General features: G+C 36.0%; 1 protein-coding gene across 2 annotated transcripts in view; it reads right to left on the reverse strand.

The window, feature by feature from the left end:
• Positions 1 to 10037: 10037 nt before the first annotated feature.
• The window catches only part of ASCC3 (activating signal cointegrator 1 complex subunit 3), a 392749-nt gene continuing 382589 nt past the window's right edge, over positions 10038 to 20197 (reverse strand). For both annotated transcript variants that reach the window (XM_033234693.1, XM_033234694.1), the window contains 5 exons: positions 19040 to 19191; positions 17247 to 17394; positions 13757 to 13966; positions 10945 to 11120; positions 10038 to 10849 (listed from right to left, as the gene is read on the reverse strand). In XM_033234693.1, the coding sequence (XP_033090584.1) occupies positions 10702 to 10849; positions 10945 to 11120; positions 13757 to 13966; positions 17247 to 17394; positions 19040 to 19191 (834 nt within the window). In that variant the 3' untranslated portion in view covers positions 10038 to 10701. The remainder of the gene's footprint in view (positions 10850 to 10944; positions 11121 to 13756; positions 13967 to 17246; positions 17395 to 19039; positions 19192 to 20197) is intronic.

Genomic DNA, 20197 nt, shown 5'->3' on the forward strand with positions numbered 1-20197 from the left:
GACATATGGTGTTATTTCTGAGGCCTCTGTTCTGTTCCATTGGTCTATATCTCTGTTTTGGCTCCAGTACCATGTTGTTTTGGTTACTGTAGCCTTGTAGTATAGTTTGAAGCCAGGCATTGTGATGTCTCCAGCTTTGTTCTTTTTGCTTAGGATTGTCTTGGCTAAACAGGCTCTTTTTTGGTTTCATATGAAATTTAAAGTAGTATTTTCTCATTCTGTGAAGAAAGTCAGTGGTAGCTTGATGGGGATAGCACTGAATCTATAAATTACTTTGGGCAGTATGGCCATTTTCACAATATTGATTCTTCCTATCCATAACCATGGAGTATTTTTCCATTTGTTTGTGTCCTCTCTTATTTCCTTGAGCAGTGGTGTGGGACTATGTGATAAAACCAAACCTACATTTATTGGTGTACCTGAAAGTGACAGGAAGAATAGAATCAAGTTGGAAAACACTCTTCAGGCTATTACTCAGGAGAACTTCCCCGACTTAGCAAGACAGGCCAACATTCAGATTCAGGAAATACAGAGAACACCACAGAGAAATTCCTCAAGAAGAGCAACCCCAAGACACATAATTGTCAGATTCACCAAGGTTGAAATGAAGGAAAACATGTTAAGGGCAGCCAGAGAAAAAGGTCATGTTACCCACAAAGGGAAGCCCATCAGACTAACAGTGGATCTTTCTGCAGAAACCCCACAAGCCAGAGGAGACTGGGGGTCAATATTCAACATTCTTAAAGAAAAGAATTTTCAACCCAGAATTTTATATCCAGTCAAACGAAGCTTCATAAGCAAAGAAGAAATAAAAACCTTTACAGACAAGCAAATGCTGACAGATTTTGTCACCATCAGGCCTGCCTTATAAGAGCTCCTGAAGGAAACACTAAATATAGAAAGGAAAAACTGGTACCAGCCACTGCAAACACATACCAAATTGTAAAGAGCGTTGACAATATGAAGAAACTGCATCAACTAACCGGCAAAACAACCAGCTAACATCATAATGACAGGATCAAATTCACATATAACAATATTAACCTTAAATGTAAATGGGCTAAATGCCCCGATTAAAAGACACAGACTGGCAAATTGGATAGACAGTTAAGATCCATTGGTGTGCTGTTTTCAGGAGACCTATCTCACATGCAAAGACACACATAGGCTCAAAATAAAGGGATGGAGGAAGACTTACCAAGCAAATGGAAAGCAAAAAAAAAAAAAAAAAAAAAAGCAGGGGTTGCAATCCTAGTTCCTGATAAAACGGACTTTAAACCAACAAAGATAAAAAAAGACAAAGAAATGCATTACATAATGGTAAAGGGATCAATGCAACAAGAAGAGCTAACTATTCTAAATATATATGCACCCAATACAGGAGCACCTAGATGCATAAAGCAAGTTCTTAGAGTCCTACAAAGAGACTTAGACTCCCACACAGTAATAGTGGGAGACTTTAACACCCCACTGTCAATATTAGACAGATCAAGGAGACAGAAAATTAACAAGGATATTCAGGACTTAAACTCAGCTCTGGACCAAGCAGACCTAATAGACATCTACAGAACTCTCCACCCCAAATCAACAGAATATACATTCTTCTCAGCACCACTTTGTACTTTTTCTAAAATCAACCACATAATTGGAAGTAAAACAATTCTCAGTAAATGCAAAAGAACAGAAATCATAGCAGTCTCTCAGACCACAGTGCCATCGAATTGGAATTCAGGATTAAGCAACTCATTGTTACATTATATTTATCTGATTTTTTTAAAAAACATTTTTGTTCCGAAGAACTTTTTCCAGGTTTTTTATTGTAATTGGTAATGTCTTTCTGTTTCCCTTTTTAGCTGTTTTCTGACAACTTAAAATCAAGCATTTCTGTTCTGATTGCTGATTCATGGATTCATTGAAATGCACCTGCAGATTGCATCTCTGTGAACATAGTTATTTTAAATATGTCAGGATTGTCCCTAGAAGATTTCCTAAATAAAAGCTTATTCCAATCAATTTACTTAAATTCATTCTGAATTACCTCAGACTCTGTCTTTAACACATTCAATATTTATGCAATGCATCCTCATGAGTGTTTCAAATATATTGTTTGGGGATGGGATGAAGCATCAAAAAATAATTAACACAGTGGGCAAAGATAACAAAATGACAAAACTGAAATAGAAGATGCAGATGTACAATCATTTTCAGCATGAAAAGTAACAATCAATTGAGAGTAAATCTTTGTGGGTTGGATTGCTGCAAACAGCAGTGGATCTGATGTTATGAGTTGTAGCATTTTATAAGATGGACAGAAGCCAGGATCATCACTGTGGTATATTACATGATCTGGGTACAGTTATGTTTCTATAATTGATTAGAATTGTCCATGGAGAATGTTTTTTGCTGCAATCCAAGGATTTCTTCAATGTTTCAGTTTCTCCAAAGGCCACTTGTAGGGTAATGTGTTTTTAGAGGAATGCATTTTTCTAAAGGCTCAGGAAATAAGATTGAGGTTTTACTAAGATGTCTATATTATTCTGTTTCTGGTAACAATAGCTCTATATTAGAAGCCAGTAGCATGATTTTTTTCTCCTGATTTTTTGGATAGAATTAGGCTTCAGAAGTTGAATAAATACTGTAAAAATGGTTGTTTCTGAAAGAAAAATCAGATATTTACTTTTACAAGGGAAGGGTTTAGGTTTTTACTGAATATATTTAAATTGATTTTCATGCTTACACAAGCATGAGAGCAACATGACTGCCAGGAAGATTGGACAGAATGGATATTGCTTGCAATGTTAAGGAAAGTACATTAATGCTTTTAAAGAACATTACAGAATTTGCTTAAATTTTTCATTTCACTCTGAGTGCAACATACCTTATGATCCAAACACTCAGTGAGAATGTGAGTTGCCTCCACTCTTGCTCTCAAAAGTTGTTCTGCTTCCAGAGTGATCCATTTCTGATTATTTGGACATAAAAAATGGCCCTTAGCAAGATTCTAAAGTTTGTACTCAGAACTCAGAGGGGAAGTAATAAAGCAGTCAGATTTCACCTCCACTGTTTGGATACCTAGGTGCCCTTTACTGTCCCTCCAACATGTTCCCAGAAAGTGCTCTCAGAAGTAATTCACATTCCCATGTGAGTGCCGAGCTACACCTGAGTGTACCTGTATTTTGCATTTTGACAGGTGGGAATCCTGTAGCAAAAAAGGAATGGAGCACAAATCTCTCTCTGGGCACAATGATTTTTCTGTTTGGGGTCGGGGTAGTGATGGTGAGGTGGGGCTCTTAGCTTACTGCCCCATTGACACATAAAATCAATCCTGAGGATGAGTTTGTTTGCTATTGATCATCTTAGACTTCGATTTCCATTATAGTTACTCTTTATAGTTCTTTATCATTTTCTAAGCATTTTCACATAAACGATTCATTCAACAAAATTGATTGAACACCTCCTGTGTGCTAGGTGCTGTGTGTATAGCAATGATGTTCACTGCCCTTCTTATTATGATGGAGCCAATGACTCTGAGAGAAGCCTGGGCAGGTGTTACCTCTGTTTTTGGAGGTGAGGAAATGGGAACAGAAGAAAGTTGATCAGATACATTGTCCTAAATCTTACAAAATGTGGCCAGATCACCAAATATAGCACATGGTGAGGTAGCATTTCAGAACATCATTAAAAAGAAACAAAAAACTAGCCAGGCATGGTGGGGTGTACCTGTGGTCCCAGTTACTCAGGAGTCTGAGGTGGGAGAATTGGTTGAGTGGGAGGTTGAGGCTGCAGTTAACTGTGACTGCACCACTGCACGATTCCAGCCTGGGCAACAGAGCAAGACTCTGTTTCAAAAAAGAAAAAAAAAAAAAAAAAAAAAGAAAGAAAGAAAAAGAAAAAGAAAAAAAAAAGCCAAAACCCTAAACTGCTTCTCTTGATACAGCAAACCTAGCTTAAAAACAAAACTTATTCCTCCCAGATCCCTGGTGAAATTGTGTTCTAATAGGCAAATATATTTCCTGATAATAATTCCCAGTTAAAGTAACACAGGTAGCACATTCCTGGTAGACAGCCTGTAATTAGGCCACTTTTGTATGTACTTGAGCTTATTTGAAAGCTCATTTGAAGTTGCTGGCATTCTTTGTTAAAATTACTACTAGACATTTTCATGCAATATCAATTTCAGACATTTAAAGAAGCATGCAAGGATGGGCTTCCAGTGTGTCCAGGAGCCCAGTGGAAAGAGATAGCTATGTTGGGGCAGATCATGTTTGATAAATGAAGATCTCCATTGGTAGCTTGCTTGTTCATTATTTTAAAATTGTGTTGTGAAGATTTTGTATTTTTTTCCTCTTACTTCGATCCAAACTTTCTCTTCTGTAATTTAAACGTACTAATATTTTTGGTGGTCCACTCTGGTGACATTTAAAAAAAAAAATAATCCACGCATGTAATTTCACTAAAAAGCAATCACAAACCTAGAACTTATACATTCAAATAAATTGAGTCATTTTAGGTGAATAAACTTTTAGGTGAACTTTGGAGAATATGCACCAATCCTGGTGTGTTGACATAAAGAACATTTTTTAGAACCTTTTGATTACAGTTAATGTCATCATAAGAAAAGCGGTTTTGTTTTTTTATGGTAGTCAGTATTATTCAGCATTATTAGTTGTCTAATTCTCAGGAATTATTTGGTTATTTCAGGATCTCCATTCATCCCTCAAAGGAATAACATTTGGCACCCTCTAGGCCTTTTGGAAAAATGAACCATCAGCTGCAGGTAGTTCCAAAACCAGCTACAACAATCCTCTGCATCCTGGAAAGTACAGTTCTCTGAGGCCAACAGCCAGCCACACTTGGGATGAAAGCTCACACATGAAATTCATCTTAGATCAACTCTGCAATCCTCAAATCATTACAAACTCCTTCCAGTGTAACTTGGAACCAAAAAGTATGATCATTCAAGGTGACTATACTTGTTTTCAATGTTCAGGAGTGGCACCTACATGGCTTAGCAAGTCCCAGTAAAATAAAGGACACCCAAGTAATAAAAGTAACAAGTAAAGAAACATGGGTTTGGGGGATTCAAAGAACTTTTAATTAGAATTTGTGATTCTGCTCAACCAACATGGTATGATCTAAAGTCCATCATGTTCTTCAGGAAGTCTCTATGGAATGGTTAACAACTTACAGCCACAGTATTAGGAAACTTTAATCAGGTGCATTTTAAACAAATTCTCCAAATCATGGGGCAATCGAAGAATAACAATAGAAATTTAAGTATCCATTCAAATGTGGCTGTCTTTTTAGCCAAAAGCTTGACCTTGGGTCAGCCTGGATCTAATATCTGAGTAGCACCCCCACAAGATCTTTCTCAAATTGGAATGCAAAGTCTTGGGAAGAATATTCAAGCAAAATAGAACCCCTGAAACTTCATTTAAAGGCCTCAAATTTGAACTTTATTTTTCAGAAATTGTACAGAATGCTCCTTGATGAAAAGCGGAAGGACTGAAGCGGAAATTGTGGGGCTAAATCTTTCCAGAACTCATGATAGCTGTTCCTCTACTGCTTAAAAAACAGGCTTCCAGGACATCCTGGAATCAACATTCATTCTCAGCACTTTTGATACCTGAAAATAATATAACTAAAACTTACGAAACTCAAAATGTTCTTATCTCCTGTGTTGCTTAGACTTAGAATTTCTATTTCTGAAGCCAGAAAAAGAAAGTTAATCCAAGGGCTTAATACACATCTCTGAAGCCGAGTTCTATATTCAGTAATACTCAATTGAAAGATGCGCAACTTAATTCAGGTTTTTCTTTTAAGAAGCTAGCTCATGAAATAATTTCTGCCTACTCATTTTGGATTATTTCTAAAAACAGAAGGCCCAAAATTATTATCAATGTATATTCTTAACTATATGGAGTTCCTATTTGGGGGTCTTTTCACTGTAAATAGCAACAGTGATGGAGGGAAGGAAAGGATCTGGTGAGAGAAGACAGAGCGCTAAAACTTCAGGTGAGAAAGATTCTATGATTATTGGAAGTTTTAAAAGATCTGTAATACCTAAAATCCATTACTACATAAAAACTCCTTCTCCTTTTCCATAAGTTATAACGACCATCATCATAAAACTACCACTTAACTTAAATATACCTTTGCTCTGTTGACAAAAGATACAAGACGATCAGTTAGTACCTTGCTTTTGGTGAGTGTGACAGTACTTGTAATCTCTGGAAGAACAGGTGGTTAACTCTGTGTATGGAGGCAGTGGTGGTGGTGGTGGTGGTGGTTGCGGGGGGGATAGTTTAGAATTCCCATGTGCTTCTGTGTTCATTTAGTCATTCAGAAAGTCTTTATTGAGCGACTGTATGCCAGGAAATATAGGTCCTTCTTTGTAGCAGTGAACAGAAGTGACAAAAATCCCTGATTTCCTGAAGCATAGTCAGAGGAGACTAATAATAAACCAACACATATTTTAATAGTGTTGATAAAACAATGGAGAAAAACCAATCAGGAGAGGGGGTTAGGGAGGTTTTGTGGGCTTGCCATTTAAAATAAGATGGTGAGACATAAGGAGATTAGGGGCAACACTCATCCAAATGAGGGAGTAGAAATGGCAAGTTCCACAAGCAGGGAGGTGACTCCTGTGGTTGGTGTGTAGTGAGCAGGAGGGCCAGAGGATAGTGAGGGGAGAAGGCAACACTGTGCAGGACCTTGTGGGTACTGTAAGGATTTTGGCTTTTGAGATGGAAAGGCACTGGAAGCTTTTGAGCAGAGTGAACTCATGACTAGACCTATGTTTCAAAACCAAATTGTTGTGTAACGACTGAAAAGGGGCAAGAGTAGCAGCAGAGAGGCCAGCCAGGAGGTGGAGTGGATAGGGTGGCAGTGGGGAAGGTGGCTGGATTTCAGATAGATTTCAAAGGTAGAGCTGAAAAGGTCTGCTGACAGGTTAGATGTAGGTTGAGGTTTTCTAATTAAATTTCTATTCGATTAGAAAAGCAGAGTCAGTAATGACCCCAAAGTTTTGGTCCTGAGCAACTGGAGGTATGTGTGGAGCATGTCCTTGGAAAGTGACATGTAATTTCCTAAGGCTATTGGATTAAATCGTGAGAAGGGGCAGTCAAAATTTGAGGGAGGGGGTCAATCTTGCATATTTGGACTTTGCTGCGTTGTTTGTATGTGTAAAGGGAAGAAAAGACAGATGATTTTTGGTGACTGAATATCCCACCACTGTATCCTCTTCCCATCAAAGTTAGCAGTGGAATTTTAGAGTATGAGAAGGGCTCCTTATTCACGTCAAGGAAATAGGTAGGTTCCCTCTTTAAATTTTCTTATTATTGGGACTGAAGGATCCCCACACTTAAAGTCTCCCGTGTTTTGGTGTTGGGGTCATGGGGATGTGGTTGTTTATGATAGTTGAATTCCAGTTGTTTCTAATGTAACAAGAAAGAGGAAGGCCTGTTAGCAAGGGAACTGGAATCCACCCTGACTTGAGTAAGATTAAGGACAACCCAAGTTATTTTGGGAAATGTGTGAGGAGTTTCAGTTTTAGTTTTCAGCTTGATGGTGGTAATGGTGGGGATGAGGACAAATACATATATTTGTATGTGTTCAGGAATGGTGGTTGCAGGGGAGAATGTTGAAAGGAAACAAGCTGATTCTTAACAATTCCTGTCTGCTCTATCATCACCTTCTTCAATGTAGGTGATAACACTGGATCTTTGCTCAACGAAACCTGTAGGATTACTTTCTTCATTCACTGCCTCTCCTTTCTTATTGCTCACTCTGGTCCTCACCTCCTGAAATCTCAGCTTCCTCTCTTCCTATTTAGCTAAACTTACTCTCTTAACAATCATTCATGATCCACCGCTCTCAAAGTCAGGACCCTTGACTTGGTTCTCACTTCCCGGACCTCTTGTCAGTATGTAGCACCCATCACCCACCACAGATATGGACGCGTATCCTGCCAGGCTCCTGGTTGTCTCCTCTCTGCACTGGTTGTCTGTTCCACTCTCAGAATGTTCTTCATCATAACCTTCTCTGGTCTTTCCTGACTCCTTACTGCAGTTAGGTTTTGAATGTTGTTTCCTTGGCTTTTCTTGCTACACTTCCTTGCTTGGTCATATCATCTCTACATCTAGGCCAGATAAATTTTCATAAAGAAAGCTCCCACATAGCCAAACCCTAACCTCTGGTGACTTGCCAAGAAATTCCATTGTATTCACATAAGAGTTACGGTCTTTAACTCTCTAATTCAGTTACTTCACAGACTTTCCCCTTCGTCTTGCCCATTCATCCCTTTCATGTCTCTGAGAATGCAGACCTAGCGACTCTAGGCTGGGCTAGCTCTAAATTTTGCTAATGCTATTCTACCTGACCTGGAATGTCCTCTTTCGTCTGTGCCTTCCCAATTCTAAGCATCTTAAAAACAGCCTAAATGTCACTTCATGATTTTTCTAAGTAATATTTTACCTCTGAACTCCCATAGCATTTCCCCCATCACTAGTATTAGTGCAATTACTTTTTTATTATAATTATGAATATCTTTTTATCACCAGGCTACCCTTTTTGAAGGCAGGATGTGTTTCTGATTCATGTGGGTATCAGAATACTCAACACAGTGCCTACAACAAATCCTTGACTGGAACTTCAATTATTTTGAGTTGATAAACTCCAGAGAAATATGAAATGACCTGCCATGAAAACAGAGTTGTATAGTATAATAGCCAGCCCAGAGGTGCATGTTCTGAGATAAGTGGGTTGTAGGTACATCAGTTAAGAAAGCACTTTTTAATACAGCCCTGAAACTTTTTTATCACAATATTTCTCTTCACGAAAACAAAACCCCGCAAGACACTTTAGAACAAATGCATTCTCTCAATAATCAGGATTTGGAATTATTTTAAACACTGACAAAATTCTTGGCCAATAAAAAAGTTATGAGAAGTTAATGACTTGCAGATCTGTAAACAATAGTACTAATCTGATTATGTTGGCATATATCCTGTTGTAAGACACATTTAACACTACAATTTTTGTTGAGTAATGAGTGTGGATAAAGTTGTAGATAGTGTTGGTCACTCATTGGAATAAGATTAACTTAAATTTGTCACATTATTTCTCTTCTCTCTAATGGGTACAACAGAAATACTTTCTTATTGCTCCTATGTCCTGTGTCATATGTCCAGTGAAGGAGACCTCCCAAGTCTGCTTGCTGTCTAATAAAAAGGAATGATGTTGGTAAACACGAAATCAGTGAGATTGTTACCCCTCAGGTTCCTGTATGGACTGGTGATTGTTATCTATATATAATCTTCATTTTCTTTTAATTCCACTAAAACAGTGTTTAAGATATAAATTTCAATTAGGTAATAAACTTTGCCAAATAAAAAACAGAGAGAACTTTTATATGAAGTAAATTTCTCAGACTAGAGTCCTCATTCTCACTATACTTGGTTTGTTCGCAAGTTATTTGGATTTAATTTTGGGAAGTGAATGCCTGGTTCCCCTGCAACCTACTTTTATTTCTTCTTTTTTATTTAAGCATGGAAAAGGATATATACAAGCAATACATTCCAATTCCAGAAACACTGAAATTCTGGTACTTGTAACAGTTACATTGGAAAATGTTTTAAAATAATTCATTTTAGGGCTAAGAAAACTGAAATTATTTCACAAAGGTAGAATTTCATTCCACTAGAATGCATATTATACGAACATTGAATTTTAACAAGTTTTTAGCTTGAAAAAGTGTTTTTCAAGATGGAATTTGTTTGCACATAGAGAAATTTTCTTTGACCCATAGGTGTCAAAAATTTTCTGTCTCAGATTTGTCCAGGACAGCATAAAGATAAATAATTGTACTATATGATCTGTAAGTGTTACAACATGAATTAGATTATACTTCTCTCCTCGTGTAAATAATATGTCAGAAAGATAATGGAAATAAAGCCTTGAAGTAGAAGGGAAAGAAAAGAACAGATGAGTAAGGGGATATTATGGAAAGGAAGCAGACGAAAACATTGAGTCAACTGGTCTTGAAGTGTCACTCTATATTTTATTTCCCAGTTAACCGTATCTACATTTTCTAAGATCAGTATATTCTGTTTTCTTTGTTATCATCATTAGGCTCCATAATATAATTTTACATCACATATTATTAAAATATTTATGAGTATAAGAAATTCTTGAAGCTACTTCTACATATAATCATATCAAAGTATAAATTTTGCTAACACACACTGTGTATCACCTTACAGGTTTATATTTATATTTTATGTGGCAGAGTTAGAAATCTGTGACAAGTCCTAACACTTGTCATACCTCAATGCAGTTTTCCTTAAAAAAGAAAAAGCCAATATTCATGTAAACAGTACATTGTGAGATGTAAAATTTGACTGATAGCTCCTAAATACCATCTCACATATACACAAATTAAAAGATTATTCTACATGCTTTTTCATCTCACATATCAAGAATCTCATGAAGATAACATTATAAAAGGCAACATTTGTTAAAAGGCCACTGTGGTTAACTTTATGTCACTGGAGTCAATACTACAGCCACTGTCAATTTCCTGGATGGCTGAGGTTAGAAGTTGATCCTTTCAAGGCAAACATCAAGTAATTCGATGTTGTCTAGATGACTGAATAATGAGAATTCTTAGCCACTCCTTTCAAATGGATTGTTCAGGTCAGGTTACTTCAATGCCAGGTCAGTGAGGGCATCAGAGACCTTGGTGTTGACCTGTGCAGAAAGGCTCGCTTGTGTAACGTTGAGATAGATGTCATACTGCTGGTCCAGGCCAAGGTAGCAGTCACTCATGAAATATAATGTGTAAATATACCTAAAATATAAAAATAGAATAAAAATGTAAAACCACATTTGTAATCACAATCATATTTAATTCTTTCAGAACTTTGGTAGTAGGATTCTTCTTACCTTCCAGGTATTTCAGGGGTATAAAAAGAAAGGGAAGCAACATGATGATTTCGAATATATCCCACTCTTTTCAAAGCAATAAGTTCTCTCTTATCCACTTCTCCTAATATCAAAAACCATCCTTCATCTTTTGATTTGGGAAACCGAGGAGTAACTGCACAGCTCTCTGGCTTTCCCTATAAACCAGAAAAAAAGATACAACATTAAAAATATCTAGACTTTCTATACCACTTGGTTGTGGTTAAGGCTACGTTGTGTTACTTGAAGGCCATACATCTACATAGTTCACCATATGTATCTGAGATGTTTTAAATTTTCTTCCATTCTGGTTTGGTGTCTTTGATATGCAATTATTTAACTTATCTCAAGATTCTCAGAGCACGTTATAGATACTAGTTTGTGGTTGTAAGTATCAGAATATTTGGCTAGTTAGAATAAAAAACTCTGGATCTTGACATCCAATTAGCAAATTCTCATGCTATTCCTACAATTAACTTTAATACCACATTGGTAGATGAACAAATTGAGACATAACCATGTTAACCAAATCTTTCAAAACCTTATTCACAAAAAACGAATGCTTAAGAAAACAAACAAACAAATAAACAAAAACACAAAGCCAATCAAGACTGGACTCTGGACCCCAACATGAGGAGTACTATATCAAATACATACTTTCCCCCTCATCCAAGAAAAAAACTCACATAAATAAGCATATATTCTAATATGGTAATATTAAAGAGTCCCTTCTCTGAGAAATGGGCAATTTTAAGTCAAGTAATTTGTAAAATATATTAATCACCACAATCCAAATTAGATATAAACATAATGATCGCACTTGAGGTCTTTATTTTAGATCAATTTTTATAAAATGCAAGATTATTCTAACGATTCTTTAAGACAATGACTTTATGGCATAATAAAATATAGTAATAATGATATATTCTCAGACTTCATTCAGTATTCTAGAAGGAGATGTTTCACTTATTTCAAAAGGGGGTCAGAGAGTAATATATTTTTACAGCATTCAGAAACAAAAATTAAGAGATTTTCTGGCATGATTAAATCTAAGTTATACATAGAATATTAAGGTAAAAAATAATAGTTTTCTCCCATGATTTTATCTTTATGATTATTGCTATTTTTATGATTACTACTAGTATTAGTTTATATTACTTTTTTAATAAGTTGGAGTACATTAAGTCTTCTAAAATGCTCATATTGCCAGGTGCAGTGGGTCACGCCTGTAATCCCAACATTTTGGGAGGCCAAGGCAGGTGGATCACCTGAAGTCAGGAGTTCGAGACCAGCCTGGCCAACATAATACAAAAAATTAGCCAGGTATGGTGGCAGGCACCTGTAATCCCAGTTACTCGGGATGCTGAGGCAGGAGAATTGCTTGAACCGGGAGGCAGAGGTTGCAGGGAGCTGATGTTGCACCCTTGCACTCCAGCCTGGGCAACATAAGTGAAATTCTATCTCAAAGAAACAAACAAAAGCTCATATTAAGGTCAGGTGTGGTGGCTCATGCCTGTAATCCCAGCACTTTGGGAGGCTGAGGCAGGCGGATCATTTGAGATCAGGAGTTCGAGATGAGCCTGGTCAACATGGTGAAACCCTATCTCTACTAAAAATACAAAAAATTAGTTGGGTGTAGTGGCACATGCCTGTAAAACCCAGCTATTTGGGAGGCTGGAGTAGGAGAAATGCTTGAACCTGGGAGGTGGAGGTTGCAGTGAGCCAAGCCTGGGTGACACAGTGAGACTCTGTATCAAAAAAAAAAAAAAAAAGAAAGAAAGAAAAAAAAAAAAAAAAAAAAGCTCATATTAAAGTCTCTGAAATGCCAAAGGCCAATCAGTTAATACTTACACTGACAGATTTTTTAGAATTAGAAATCAAATGAGGTGAGACTTGAAGATACAATACTGAAAGAACATTGTATGAATAGAAAGTTACTGATCATTTTGTGTGTGAGAACAGAAGGGGCAATACTAATGAACTACAGCTTCACCCCTGAGGGCTTATTCTAGATATGGGAAAGCCCTGAATCCACTGGACCATAAAGAAGACTAATTCTTTCTTATTTTAATTATTATGGCACTAAAAACCAATCTGCCCACATGCTGTGTACTAATATTCTTAGAGGACCAGATAATTAATTTTGGTGTCAGAGGCAACAGAAAAGAGCATAGTAATCTAAAATAAAAATACTGTACATTTTTGGCCTGTATGAACATTGACAAAGCTCTTCTATGCATTATAATGAAGGATATGGCAGATATGGCAACTGAGGCTCAGAAAAGCTTAATGTCTTATTCAAATTCATAGAGCTAAGTGGTAAAGCTTCAGTCTCATCTATATCTAGCCCAATGCGGTTCCTGTACACCAAAGTGCCTCTAGGGCAGTACTGCTCAAGCTTTAAGGCCCTTAAAAATCATCTGGAGTATTGAGTGAAGGTATAGATTTTGAGATCCTCCCCCTTGAGGTTCTGATTCAGCCAGTCTGGAGTGGGGCCAAGGAATCTGCACTTTAAAAGGCCCTTCAGGAAATTCTGCTGGACTGTCTGTATACCATACTTTCAGAATAGAACTCTAGGCAATATATTCTTATGTAAGGTAGATTTTCTGGGGCTGAAAAATGGCACATGAGGAGAACTCATGAATTTCAAAAGACTAACTCTCGCTGCTTAAGACCAGTTGAGAAAGCAGGATTCATGAATGACACGGGCGCATTAGTCATATAACAGATATGTGTGGTGGCGCATGCTGGTATTTGGTGTGAAATATTTGAGAATGGAAACCAAACACTATACCTTGTGGAACCCAAAGTGGACTCTCTGCAAGCTGACTTGAAGCACATACTCTTGGTCAGCATGCAATTTGATCCATTTGTTGTCATCTCGTTTGTCTACAGTCAGAGTTGAGACACAGAGTTCATTATGTCCTTCAACTAAGTCATCCCATGAGCCTTTAACACTTATGCCAACATTTATCACTGGCAAGTGAGATAAGAAATTCCATGCCTAAATAAAAACAGAAAAGTAACATAATAAAGGAAGAGTTTATGTGAAATGCAATGATCAATTAAGAAATAGTGTGCTTTCAGAAAAAAATCAACCTTTTAATGTTGAGATTAATTCTAGATCCGACGCAGTTGCAGGAAATAATACAGAGACATTCTGTGGACCATTTACTCAGTTTCCTCCAAAGGCAGCATTTTTTAAAACTATGGTACTTATTACTACTAGGATATTAACATTAACACAATCCAGTGATTTTGTTTAGATGTCCTCAATTTTTCTTATACTTGTGGCTATACGCATGTATGTGTAAAAATATTGTGCTTTTAGTCTTTTTAATGTCTTTGTAAAAGTAACTAAAAGAGGGGTTATCATTATTTAAACTTGTGATTCCTTTATTGTAAATCCCTCCTGATATTGAGCAGCTGTTGACTATACCAAAATAAAACAAGTTAAAAAATGTTTGTTGTCGAACTGCTTTGTTTTAGAGAAGCATCTATTCAGATATTCATGTGGCTTCTAAGATGGAGAGCATTACTTGGGGATAAATGGGCAACCTGAAAAAAATTTTGTAATTGAATAATTGATGTTAGAATCCTCCACTGACCACTTATTGTACATTTTTTGGCTCCTATTTCAAATTTGTCTTATTTATTCTGAAAAAAAAAATTTCTTTATATTCTATATTTCACAAGGAATTCTATAAGTCTAGGGTTCCTTCTAGAAACAAATATGAATTTTTGGCATCATTATGCTGAGAATACCAATTAAAATGACACATTAAAAGATATTTTATCTAATTTTATACTGCTTTTGAAGTGGAAAGACATTTGTGAAAAATCAGTATTCAAATAACAAGTGCTCACCAATGTTGAATGAATGAATGAATGAATGAATGAATACCTAGGTCTACAGAAAAGATGTAACAAAAGAAACTTGAGGTCATCTTTTTCTAACATATACAATTCTATGGCAATATCAGCATCAGTCAAGAAAACTTCTCAAGACATTGGCTTTTTTTTTTTTTTTTTTAAATCAGTTGTTACCTTCTATGTTAGTTTTTAAAAGTACATGGTATTTTAATTTTGGTTTTCCTTTTATTCCTTTAATACGTACTATAGATTTCCTTATAGGCTTTGATCTTGCTTACTGCTGCTGAGTATACCTAATTGAAATGAAGTAGCCCTGATGAACCAAACTACCCCTTAGGAATTAAAAAAAATGTAAATTCAATGCAAATTTTCAATTTGACTCCAATCCTATAACTTGTCTTATGAATCTGAAATCATGTCTTGAACTGGATTTTGAAATAGTCAAGCAAAAGAGTGTACTTCAAGTACAAAAGGACGGTCTATCCCCTGCTAGAACCCATAGTCACCAAGTATAGAAGCTGTACCACTGGATGTTCTTCTAGGACTGGCCAGTTTGGAAAAGTGGTTAAGGGGACTTAAAAACACAATTTCTTTAAAGCATTTGACTTTGTCAGACAGCACAAGTGATATTTACCACATGAAGCAAGACTTGATATGTTTCTTTACTTGTACCATTAAATTGGTTACCAATATAATGTTTTGTTATCAGTAATTCATTGGGATTTTACTTTACAAAGTCCCCAAATGTCATATCTGGCTTTTATATATATGTAATTTTTTGTAGGACTTAATGTTATTATTATTTTCAATCTACAATGTGTATACATATATTTATTGGAGATATATATATGTATATATATTTATGTATATAAAACATGAACTATTTTAAAGAAACTGCTAAGACATTTCAATACCAGCCAAACATATTTATCTGAGGATTAATCTTCATCTATTGAATCAGGCAAGAGCACTGCCATGCATACAATTATTTAATTAGCAGCCAAATCCTCTGCCAGTCAGCAGCCGTTCCAGGCATACTGATGGGGTAGAAGATGCAAATCTCACAGTCGTACTGCTTTTTCTCATTACTACTGCAATTAGCACTTAAATTGATGCTTTAAACATACTAATTTCTGGAATAATTCAGGATTTGTATGTTACCTGGGATCGCCTCACTGCAGAGCCGGCACCAGATTGCTCTGCAAATTGAAGCACTTTTGAGCCAAATAACCATCATCATATCAGACAGAGCCAATTTGCATTTGGTTTTAAAGATAACAGAATGGCAATTTATGCAAATAAATTAAGTAAGTTTACTTCTGAGTTCTCCCTGAACTAATTATAACAATGTTCTAATTTTTCATCATATCTAAAACTTGGCTTGAAATCAATGTATGTTATGTTGGAAATCTGTTGTTGCTAACAGAAGCGTTGTTGTGATTTAAATATATTGTTTTTATTCATAATTTTGATGGTAATTTAGTTAGAAAGGTAGGCATTTATTATGAATATTTAAATAGTATTTGGTGCCAATCTTGGGTTCAACAGAAACTGAACAGTCAATCAGACGTTAATGCCTGTTACACTTTTTCCAAGTCTTGATCAAAAATAAGTTCCACTTGGAAAAAAAAAAGACATGGTTTAGAAGTTTCTTTAATACCTGCATTTGCAAGTCAATATGTTAATTATGTTATAAATCCTGAACGTTTACTTTGACATGTTTAGGGTAAAATTGCTTAAGACTTAAAGTCTAGATAGCCAAATATTTCTGGCATTGTTCATTCATATTTTTGGTCTTCCTAAAGATTGTTTGGAGACATGATCCGTGTTGTTTTTCACAATATAGATTTAGCTTTCTGTGTAAGTTATATGGTTCACACACACACGGTTTATTTGAAAGGATACTTTTGGATCTAGAAACAAAGTGATTATAATAAGAGAGGGGCATAAACAAATAACTGAGGGAATTGCATGAAAGTATACCAAGCATACCGAAGGATACACTATCCTGAAGAGAGGGAGTAGAAGGCTAGGATAATGCAGCCAAGTGATGGACAAGCTACTTGAGGCTTTTCACAGCCAGCTTAGTAGCATTTATACTGAAACAACTTCTCGTAATGCAAATACCACTATTAGTTACTATTACTGTCATTATTTTTAGTATTCATTTATTGAGTTCTTACTCTGTGTCAAGAACTGTATAAAGCAGTTTACATAAGAGTATCTTCCTTAATTTTCACAAGAACTTCTTGAGACATGTATGTTTTCATGTTCATAATCATAGCAGTAAATGGCAGAGACAATTTAACTCAAGGTGAGCCTGGTTCCAAAATCCATGCTCTTTAAGTTAGAAAACTCATGGTACACCTCTGAGTAGGGGAGCCTTCAAAACACTTAAGAGATGGTCTTACCTGTTTCGTTTTTGCAGCATGTAGCTCACTTTCTACCATGGAGCTAAATACATGGTCTTTACCTCCACAGGCATGGATCAGTTCAGGAAGGCACTCGACGGAGGTCCGACCCCTAGCATGTGGGCCCTTCATAACTGGCTTCCATTTCCTAGGAAATAACATCGAACCAAGCAACTAATTGTTTCACAGCAGAAAGATGATTTTCTGACAATGGTGGTTTATATAATGATAACTTTTTTTGTTTCAATTAAGAAATGACATTTTAAGACCATTATGCTAAGTTTAAAAATTCAGCCAGCATTCTGTATGGATAACAGCCCTAGGCAGTACTGTTATCACTACATAAAATGTATTACTTATGTGTGAGCTCAGTAAATACTTACGGTTCACAGACATTGGGTGTCTTTCTACAGGAAGGCACTAATGTGAAGTAATGCTTCCATGTACATGAAGTACTGATCCAGACCCCTGAAATGTGCTTAATGGGTGCAGCAAATGTCTTTAATATAATTACTTAAATAAAGTTTTAAATTATAAGTTGTTGGGAACATAAAGCTAAAAGTTCATTTTGAGAATTTTTGAGATTTACAGCATAAGTAGTGCTAGATCCCAGAAACACAGGCCACCTAAATATTCCAGTAAGAAGAAAAATATAATTGAAACTCTTAAGAGTCTTGTGAAAACTGTATCAAATCTCTTAGGTCCCAAGCAGCTTCCATAGCAGACCTGCGTGCTATGTGTGGTAGTACCTTAATGTGCATTCTAAACTGCTGAAACCCTACTCTCATAACTTTTATACCATACTGGAAGGGCTCCTGAAACTGAGCTGCAGACACACAGAGGAGGTTATCTGCCTTTCACCCCATGCCACTTGCTGCTGCTATGGCATAAGTGTCTTTTAGTTTCTAGGGACATCCCATGGTAGGAACCCAAGTACCATGGAGACAACTGCCCTGGAACCCAATATATTTGAGTTATATTGAGGGACTTTCCTAAGGAGACTTCGTGTGTGCCTGAGGTTCTTGTTGGCATCTGTGTCTAGATGTCTCAAATAACTGCCACCCCTTATCCGGATGAACAGGAGTACGGAGTGCATGATGGCAAGCTACAGCCAGATTGTTTTGCTACATGACTGTGAACCAATATTTTGGCTGCAAATTATCTCTCAACTGGCGTGAAACACTGGTGTGAAAGAAACATTTCCAATTAAACACTGCCAACCCTCCTTGTATTAGACACTGTTCTTTTCCTTGCAAATATGTTTCAGTCATGTACATGAGACTTATGGGTTAAATAATTGATGCTAACATAAACTCTTACATACAGGTTATATCTTGAGCTCCTAATATATGTAACTACCTAGTTTGGGACATTTTACAGATGCACAATTTACTTTTACAATGGATTTCAGATATCTCAAATCTCTTCAACAATAACAGACATTGGCCATTTATTTTGCTTTAGATCACAAAGCATTTTAATGATGTCTTCTTAAATGAAGATTGATATTGTAAAAGAATAAATGCAATTAAGAAAAAAATGTATCCAGTGCTTCAAATGGAAAATGATTTAGATAGGAGAAGTTTAAATTATAGTTCAGCTTGGGACTGATGATCAAATTCCAAACAAAAATGTTCTGTCAGTTGGCCATGTCTTACTCTGGGAAACAGGAGTATTTTCCATGTCAATAATCAGTATTCTCCATAACATAAAATTTCAGTGACTACATATATAACAAACATATTTTTTTGAAATTAAAACAAAACAATTACATTGAAAAGTAAAACAATTACTTGAAAAGGTGAAGATGATGGTTTTCTATGTTTGGTAGTGTAAGAAGAGAAGAGTCTTTTAACCACCGACCCTGGATCACCATCTGAATCAGATTGGTGATATTCAGGACAGTCACCAGCCAGCCCTGGTTTGCAGCCACGTCCAGCATTGCCTGAACAGGGAAAATGCACGTTACAAGAATAACATGGTACTTGCCCCCTTCACTGGGATTCTGATGTTAGCTTTAACAAAAAACAAAGAAACCAAGCATTGTATCTCTAAATTATTATTCATCAACATAGAAACCAGAAAATAAACCACAGTTGGATTGCAGGGAACAAATTTGATCATAGCATTTACTGTACATTACTTCCTACAAAGGACCAAATAATAAGTTTTGTTAGGGCAGCAAGGATAGCCAGATAATATTGGTACCTAGCATTAAAACAAAGATAAAAACTCAGTGTACTTACTATGAGAGCAAATACTCATATAATTCACTATATTAAGAACATTAGCAGCTGCATTTAAAGAGTGAATCTCATGTAGTCTTTCAAATTTAAAATCAATAATGGTAAGGAGATAGTTTTTCTTGCCAAAAATTTATTTTCTCCAAAGAACAGGCTAAACATAGAGGCCTGGTTTTCAATGACAATAATACACCACACCACATACTAGCAAAGGGGGCAACTGCTAGTGATACATGTAGAATGAAGAGAAGCTATTCATATTAGTCTATACATTTAATCTAATGTTTTATGGACAAACAAAAGGCTGCATTTGCTTAAGGCAAAACTAAACAGTGAAATCTTATTTAAACAAAGGCGAAGTTTACACAGGCACAGCTATTTCTATTAAATTAGATTCTGGAGAATGCTGACTTAAAGACACATAAGTTAATATCATGATCTTAGGTAGCTATTTTATACAGTTTTAGTACTGTACTCTCTTGTTTTGGAAAATGAGGATATGAAGATAGAAGAAATTAGATATGCCTAGCAAATAATTAAAATGATACTTTAATAGTAAATATCTCAATGACAGCAAAATATTTATAAAATGTACAAAATCTGTTGTTAGTGGACTTTTAGAAATAATTTTTAAGGCATATTATGTTGGAAAAATTAATTTGCTATACTACCTAGTACTGCTGATGGAGAAACATCTTCCTTCTGAGC

The sequence above is a fragment of the Trachypithecus francoisi genome, unplaced genomic scaffold (genome assembly GCF_009764315.1).
Source record: "Trachypithecus francoisi isolate TF-2019V2 unplaced genomic scaffold, Tfra_2.0 Lachesis_group15, whole genome shotgun sequence".
Classification (NCBI taxonomy): Eukaryota; Metazoa; Chordata; class Mammalia; order Primates; family Cercopithecidae; genus Trachypithecus; species Trachypithecus francoisi.